Source organism: Nyctereutes procyonoides, unplaced genomic scaffold, assembly GCF_905146905.1.
Source record: "Nyctereutes procyonoides isolate TBG_1078 unplaced genomic scaffold, NYPRO_anot_genome, whole genome shotgun sequence".
NCBI lineage: Eukaryota > Metazoa > Chordata > Mammalia > Carnivora > Canidae > Nyctereutes > Nyctereutes procyonoides.
In genome coordinates this window covers 31,313,323-31,321,190 of record NW_026575140.1, presented here as the reverse complement: position 1 = coordinate 31,321,190, position 7,868 = coordinate 31,313,323, and the positions used below count along the sequence as shown (strand labels likewise).

Below are 7,868 nucleotides of genomic sequence, written 5' to 3'. Positions count from 1 at the left end.
CGCTATGGGGTGGGAGCTGGGCATGGTTGCTCTTGGGAGAGGAAATGCTGGTGACACAGGTCAGCCTGTCTGGGCACCAGATCGGGCACCCCAGTCCCTGGGCATCCCCTGTTTTGGGGGAAACCCACGGGCAGTCGCCCCGCCCCAGCAACAGCTTCACGGCCCTGGCCTGGCCTTGCTCACAGGGTTGGAGTTGCTCTTGTGTCCAGGCTGCAGGGGAGGACCCCGTCTCTGAGGGGGAAGCCATCTGACATCCTGTAGCCCTAGGGCACAGCCAGCCTCAGATCTGGGGCTCGGCTCCAGCCTCTGGACATGCCCTGCACAGGCCCCTCCTGAGAGTGGGTGACCTCGGAGCTGGGGGCATCAGAGGTACCAGGAGCCCTCAAATCTGACTTGAGCCCTGAAGGCTAAGCCTAGAGACAGTTCATAGTGAGAGTGGCCACACGTGTTTAGTGTTCCTTGTGATCCAGGCACAGCAAGGATCTCAATTCAAGCTCCCAAAGGTGCCTGCAGCCTCGTGGAGGGGTGCTGTCATCACCCCCCTCATAGGTGGTGGCTCTGAGGAGCCCCTGCTACCCAGGGCACCCCCTCCCAACTGGGGGCTGGAGCCAGGCCCGCCCCTCTGCAAGGTGGGGTTCTGCCCAGGAAAGGGGAGGATGAAGTGGGGGGTTGAAAGGTGTTCCCTCCTCATCATTGGGGTGCCATTGATGTCAGAGTGTTGGCCTGCCCAGTCCCTGGAGATGCCTAAGGAGGGCGGAGGCCAGCCTTCCCAGAGCACCCATGTCCTTCTTCCCTCCTCACAGAGCAAGCCGCCCTCGGGGCCAGGTGCAGGGAAGATGTCCCAGTCCACCGCCAACGACGAGGGGGCCACGTTCGAGCACCTCTGGAGCTCCCTGTGAGTACTTCCCCAGCTGCCAGGGTGGGACATGGGCTAGGTGATAGGGAGGCAGGGACTGCTGGCCTGGGCTTTCTCCTGGGGATGCAGGGTCAGGGTCTGGGCTCGTTCCTCCGACCAGCTGGCCTGAGATCCAAGGGGCAGAGCTCACGTGTGTCCATGCCTCCCTGGCAGCCTCGCCTGCAGAGGCCAGCAGAGGAGATACACGGTGTGCTGAAGGGCTCCTGTGGGCAGGAAAGGCAAGGTCCCCAGGAGCTCTGGGCCGGGGCAGTCTGGGACTGATGGTTCTGCCCCTCTCTTCCCAGGGAACCAGACAGCACCTACTTTGACCTTCCCCAGCCAAACCAGGGAAACAGTGAGGTGGTGGGCGGCACAGAGGCAGGCATGGATGTCTTCCACCTGCAGGGCATGACCACACCTGTCATGGTAAGTGGGGCTGCTGTCTGTGGAGGTCTCCGGGTGGGGGCAGTAAGTGTGGACCATTCTGCCGGGGAGCCTGCAGGGCAGGAAACAGGCTTCCTCGGCAGGTTTGTCAGGACATCTCAGCTGCAAGGTAGAAAATATATCAGCTCATGAAACTGTTAGTCCAGGGGTAGGAATGGATTCAGACATGGCTGGATCTAGGTGATCAAACGGCTGTCTCTCTGTCTCTCGCTCTGCTTTCTCCACTCCACGGTGGCTGTGTTCTTAGGCAGCCTCTAGTCTCTGTGGAAGGGACCAGGCCCCACCAGCATCTCCCTTCCCGTCAGGAGGACCCTCTTTGCTGGTAGTCCAGCAGGCCTGCCTCTCACTGGTCTGAACGTGGTTTGGTGCCCACGTCTGGGCCATTCTCATGCCCCTGATCAACCTGGGTCCCCTGGGACAGGGGCGGGATGGAACCAAGGGGAGTGAGAAGAGAGCCCCAGAGGGAGACCGAGCTGCTGTTTCCAGAGGAGGAACAAGCTGGGCACATGCAGGGATAACTGAGGCCTGACCCCCTATTGCCCTGTCTCAGGTCTTCCCGCCCCAGGCATTCCTCTTGGCAAGAAGGCAGGGTTGTGGTAGCTAGGTGGTGGCCACGTCCCTGTGTCTCTCTCTGACCGCCCATTGCAAGACCCTGTGTGATCAGTGGAGGGTGCAGGCAGGCTGAAAACAGGGAGGGGGTGTGAGGGCCCTTGGCCCTAGGGAGGCCCCGGCATCCCTCCTGCAGTTGCCCCCTTGGGACAGCCACTGCTAGACTCCCGGGCTGCTTCATATCCCCGGATGGGAGCTGTGCTGGCCACTGGCCTCCCCGAGGCCCAGCATGTCTGTCTCAGGGCGTCAGCCCCAGGCCAAGAGCCAGGGCACAGGAAGGAGGCTGAGCTGAGAACTCTGGAGGCCAGGAGAGCCTGGCCCCCTCCCCACGTCTGAGGAACCCTGAGCATTTGGCAGCCAGCAAGGGCCGTGTGGGCTCCAGTCATGTGAATGAGCAGAGTGAAGCCAGGAGGCGGGGGCATCCTCCGTGTTCTCCATGGTGTCCATTGAAGACACTAGGCTAGCCCAGTGGGACTTGGGCAGTTGCAGCCCAGGGCTGGCATGTGGTGGACAGGGAGCCCCGTGATGGCCATTTCTCGGAACCTTTCCCACTGGGTCTGAGGAATCTGCCTGCCTGGCCCCGGCGTCCTGCCCCACTCAGGAGACCATTGGGGTGAGAACAGCTCGCCACATTCAGTGCCTGTTTATTCCCATTTTATGGCTGGGGAAGCTGAGGCAGACGTGCGGAAGCATCGGCCTCAAAGGCCAGGGTGCAGAGGTAGAAGCTGTGTCCTGCCCCTTCAGAACACTTTCTGTTCTACCCGCGGGGGCCACGGTCCTGGCCTCTCCCCTCCCGGGACCCCCTCCTGGACTACAGTGTCCTCCACAGCGAGCCCCGCAGACAGCTCCCGATGGAGCCACGGTTGTGGGTGGACCAGCCTTGCTCTTCGCACGATGGCAAGACACATATCAGTGACTTTGAACAAGGGTCTTGCTGACAGGGCTGGAGGGCACAGGGCAGGCCAGGGGCCACACAGCCAGGTGTGGGTTGGGCGGGGAAGAGAGCGCGCAGATGGGGTGGAGTGGCTGCTTTTACTGGGGGCAGGGGGAGGACCTGGGGTCTTGGGGGCTCACTCTTTATTGGTAGCTATCGGATATCAAAGCCCGGGCTGGAAAGCAGGGTCACTCAAGTGGTCAGCTTTCCAGGTCATTCAGGGCTTTGTCCAAGTGGAACCACACGGTGGGGGCAGGGGAGGTGCTGGCTCTTTCTCTAGCTGGGCAACAGGCCATACGTTTATTCTGGATGGGGGTCTGGTATGTAACTGCCTCAGGATCAAACGTCAGGCACTTCGGTCACAGTAGAAAAGCTGGCTGCCAGGCATTCATGCCATCGACCCTGTGGAGGGGCAGGAGGTCCAGGGAGGGGAGACCCCGAGTACAGTCTCCTGAGAGGTTTGTGTCCTGAGTCTGGGAGCCCCCACCCCCCCGGCCCGGCTCACTCCACTGCCCCAGCGTCGGGAGGGGATTCTGTGCTGCAATAGGCAGGAGGGGCTCTAATCTCCCACAGGGTGGGTGCCTTCCACATCCACCCGGAGGATGCTTAGGCAGGAAGGAGCATGTCTCTCAGCAGGAGTCGGGTAGTGAGGACATGGCCTCCCGCCTCTCAGGTAGGGACCCACCTTCTAGAAGTCACACTTGAGCCACCTGCATGCAAAGCTCCATTTGCAAAGGTGGGGGTTCCCCGGGGCCACCGGGGCAGCCTCGTCCTGCCCCGCCTGGTCCCGTCGCAGCTCAGACACTGGTCTGTGGCAGCACCATACCGAGAGCCTGCCTGAGCCACTCTTCACCCTCGTGTGGCCCGAGGTGGCCCAAATGCAGAGATGGAGGCAGCTCAGCAGCTGGGTCAGAGCCAGGTGCCCCGCCGTCCCTCTGTCCCACCCAGGGACCCCTGCCTGGTGTGCTCAGGGGCCCGGGCCAGTGCAAGTGGGAACCCCTGGAGCTTGCTACCCCGTGGTGCTGTCCAGCCCAGCCTGGGAACTCCCTCCACCCACGGGCTCCAGGCAGGTGACCTTGGACAAGAGGCTGCCCAGGCCAGGCCTTGGGGCAAGGAAGCAGCTGAGTCCTTCATTTTCTGCCAGCCCTGAGACTGTGACTCGGCTGGGTGGAAAGGCCTGCTGTCCACTGGGCTGATGGGGACCGTCCTTGAGTGGGGGGACATTGTTCCTCTGGGGTGGCACTTCCCACTGTCTGGAGCCTTGGGGCCCTGCTGGTTGTGGGGCAGATCCCGTCCCGCAGGTTGTGCAGGTTTCTGAGCACTGCTTCTGCCACAGTCAGACCACAGTTGGAAGAGAGGCCGTGGCAGGCCCACAGGAGGCCCTGAATCACTGCCTGAGTGGCCGGTGGGGACAAGTAGGACGGGTAATGGCCCACCTGAGGAGCCAGGCTGTCCCGGAATGCATCCCCCTCCACCTTGAGCCTTGGTGTCCTTGCTTGTGAAGCTGAGGTGATGGAACATGTGGGCCGGAGCACAGGCCCTGCCCAGCTCTGCAGGAAGGGTCAGTCATCGTCCTTGGACACCCTCCTGCCACATGGGGCCAGCCGAGGCAGCTGAGGCAGGCAATGGAGAGGACGGGCCCCAGTAGGCCAGCAGGCCCCTTGGCAGACCTTGGAGGAGTCCCAGAGCAGAGATTCTTGCGGGGACAGTGAGCTCCCGGAGGTCACTGCTGCCAGGGTCCATAGGGCTGAGAGGGCCCAGAGCAGGCTTCCTGCTGGGAGGCCACTGTGGGTGTGGGGAGCCCCCAGACCCGTCCCTTCACTACCTCTTGTTTGCCAGGTGATGCATGTAGCTTCCTTGTCTACCTGGTCAGCCTCAGCAGGACTGCAAGGACGAGGGTGGTGCCTGGCCATGGGGAGTGCGTGACAAAGCAACGTTGTGCAGGGGAGGCAGGGACCAGGCTCCGTGTTTAAGAGCACTGTGTCCCCGAGGACAGAGGGCCTGGGATCAGCTGTGCCAGGGAAGGACCTGACGCCCTGGGGCCTCTGTCGCCACTTGCCCTCCTTGGGGTTCCTGCAGGAAGAGCCCATGCCCTGGGTGGTGACCGTGTCAGCCTACCCCACGTGGCTCACTCCCCAGCACCAGCCCTCAAACAGGCCTCCCACCTCCCACCAGGGGAGGGTGCATAAAAGCCAGGTCCCTGGCGTCCCCAGAGGCTCAGGGGGAGGGTTGGCTGATGCCGTGAGAGGCCAGTCTTGTGGGGTCTGCATGGGCCTTGAGGCCCCCTGCTACCTGGGGGGTGGGCACAGACGGGATGAAATTCTTCATCGTGAGTGCCCTGGGCGTCCTGAGCAGGCAGCTGGAGTCCCAATTCCCCCTGGACTCTGCAGGCGCTGGGCCTGAGCTAAGAGTCTGCGTGTCCCCTCCGAGTCTCAGCGTCCCCTGAGGACAAACCAGGGGTTGGGCTCCCAGGGGGGCCCCCTCCCAGCTCTGATGATGCACGCATGAGAAGGAGAGGGGGCAGGTGCCCAGTGAGGCTGGCTGGCTTGCCTCCCTCCACTGGCTCCTCCCAGCTTCCCCTGCAGAGTGTGTGGAGCTCTGGGCCCTCCCTCCCCGAGTCCCTTCCCGCCTCTCCTGGCGCCTTTCTGTGGTGACAGCTGTCATGGGCAGGTGGGCCACGGGGTAGGACTGGGGCCGGCAGGGGCAGCAGGCACAGCTGATCTGCGCTGGGGCCCCACTGCCACCTGCTCTGGTGCCCGTGGAGAGCTGCTTAGCCAGGTTAGAACCTACAGCCCCTCCCAGGCCCAAGACCCCACCATCACCCAGGGCAGACCTTCCTGGCCCAGGGAGGGGTCCCTTCTGCCCAGTTTGGACCCCTGGGCATAGGCATGCAGGGGGAAGGAAGGGATGCTCCCTCCTCAGGGAAGATGTGGGGGTGGAGCCCAAGGTCAGGGAGCAGGTTCAGTTTGCCCCCGGCAGCTCCAGGACCCCAGCTTGCCTGCCGTCGACTGTGAGCCCCAAGCAGCAACTTCCTTCTTTGGGCTGGGGTGGGAGTTCCTCCGGGGTGCACAGAGCTGCGCCCCAGCCTGCCACCAGGTCATGGAGCCTGCTCTGTGACACACTCCGTGGGTGAGCGCAGCCACCTGCCTGCGGGTGGTCAGGACAGGGAGGGAGGGGCCTCTGTGGGGACCCTGCAGCATGGGTGGGCAGGGCCCCCAGGTCCTGGTCTTTTTGCTTTTGGTGCTCCTGCCAGGGCTCAAGGGTGCCCGGGCTGACCCCCTGGGGCTCAGGAGTGGGAGCCTGTGGCCCCCTGAGCCTCCTGTGGGGGGTGTCCCTGGGGGATGCCTCTCCCACCAGACACCCCCTCTCTGGGAAGCCAGCTTCCCCTTGGCCTGGCCTGTGTCCCCCGGCCTCCCCGTGGCCTGAGCTCCCCCAGAGTGTGGACCTTCCTCTGCCCAAGGTCCACCACACACTTGGTGGCTTAAAACAGCCCTCATTGCCTCAGTCTCTGTGGCCCAGGAGTCCTGTGTGTCTCCCCTTGGTCCCCTGCCCCAGGCTCCCAGGCTGTGGAGTGTCAGCCAGGACCGCAGCCTCGTCTGGCCCGGGGCCCCTCCCACACTCTGCTTGTTGGCAAAATTCAGTTCCTCGCAGCTGTGAAGCTGAGGTCACGGCTTCCTCGAGGGTGGCTGTCCTAAGCCCCTGGAGGCTGCTTGCGATCCGCTGCCCTATGGTGGTGGCACAGCCTGGCAGATGGCTCCTTGAGGCCAGCAGACGATGTGTCCCTGACCTCTTTGGAGGGCTCATCTGATGAGGCCTGGCCCACCTGTGTAGCCTCTTTTCTGATCAACTCAGAGTTGACTGGTTGATCACAGGGGCTGTCGTTGCATTTACAGTGCCTTCCAAGGAGAGGGGGAGGCAGGGCATGGGCCACCTGGGGATTCAGTCCCCACGCTGGGTCCCCCGGGTGCCAGCCTATGCCCGTTCCTGGGGTCTCTGACCTCAGAGTCTTCTTTCCTCTGCTCTCCCCTCTTGGCTTCTACAACTCCAGCAGGATGAGGAGGACGGCTGACCTCCCCAGCTGGGGATGCTCCCCTGCCAGGCGGGGACCCCAGCCCTGAGAGGTTGGGGAGTGGGGGCTGGGGGTCTGAACCCCCCCTCCTCCTGTCTCACCTGGCTCTGGGTCCTGTGGTCCACCAGCCCACCTGCCTGGCCCACAAGGTGCCTCTCCTTCCAGCGTCCTCTAAAAGCCTCACTGAAGGATGGGACCCCAGGCCAGGGGGGAGGCGGCAGCGGGGCCCCCAGCCCCAGCCTTCCCGTCTTCAAGCATTCCTGGCCAAGAAGGCTGTCAGCTGCTGCCCCCAGCCAGGACTTCCAACCTGGGCCCCTCTGCAGAACCCATTCCCTGCCTCTGTCTCCCTTCATTGTCTCAGGTTGCGTGGAGAACAGCAGCTGTCTCCGCAGCACCTCCTAGGCCTCTGAGCTCTTGTTGGGGGTGGTGCTTGGAACTCGAAGGGGGCACGTCCAGCTTCATGTGGTTTATCTGTGTAGGCCCAGGACCGAGGCCCTGCCTGCTTCCAGGGGGGATTCCCGCCCCGACCCCAAAGCAACCCTGTGCCAAAGGTGGTTACACTAAAGCGGACATGCAGACTCCAGAAAGGGAGTAGCCGTGGCCACCGCGAGCCCCTGCCAGGCGGGGCAGCAGCCCCCCTTCTGGGCCACGTCCCTGTTTCCAGGGGCTCGGGACCATTGGGGCTGGAGCACGACACAAGCTCCAGGTCCCCCGGCTCAATCCACTGCTGCGGGCCCGGGCCACGCCTTGGCTGCTCATTTTAGCAGCAGGGGTCCCTGGGGGTGGCTGGGGGAGCAGTCTCCCAGGTGCTTCTCTCCGTCAGCTTTCCGGATGCACCCCATGGACCACCGTGCTCCCTGCGGGAGGGAAATTTGCTCCGCCCAGGGCGCCAGGGCCACAGCACCATCTCTTCCCTT

At 63.5% G+C, this 7,868-nt stretch overlaps 1 protein-coding gene across 6 annotated transcripts in view; it reads left to right on the top strand.

The window, feature by feature from the left end:
• The first annotated feature begins 818 nt into the window (after nt 1-818).
• Nucleotides 819-7,868, top strand: part of TP73 (tumor protein p73) — a 42,261-nt gene continuing 35,211 nt past the window's right edge. For 2 of the 6 annotated variants that reach the window (XM_055306049.1, XM_055306044.1), the window contains exons 1-2: nt 819-895; nt 1,201-1,321. In XM_055306049.1, coding sequence (XP_055162024.1) covers nt 837-895; nt 1,201-1,321 — 180 coding nt within the window. In that variant the 5' untranslated portion in view covers nt 819-836. The remainder of the gene's footprint in view (nt 896-1,200; nt 1,322-7,868) is intronic. The other 4 variants (XM_055306046.1, XM_055306045.1, XM_055306047.1 and 1 more) reach the window with 3 other exon arrangements.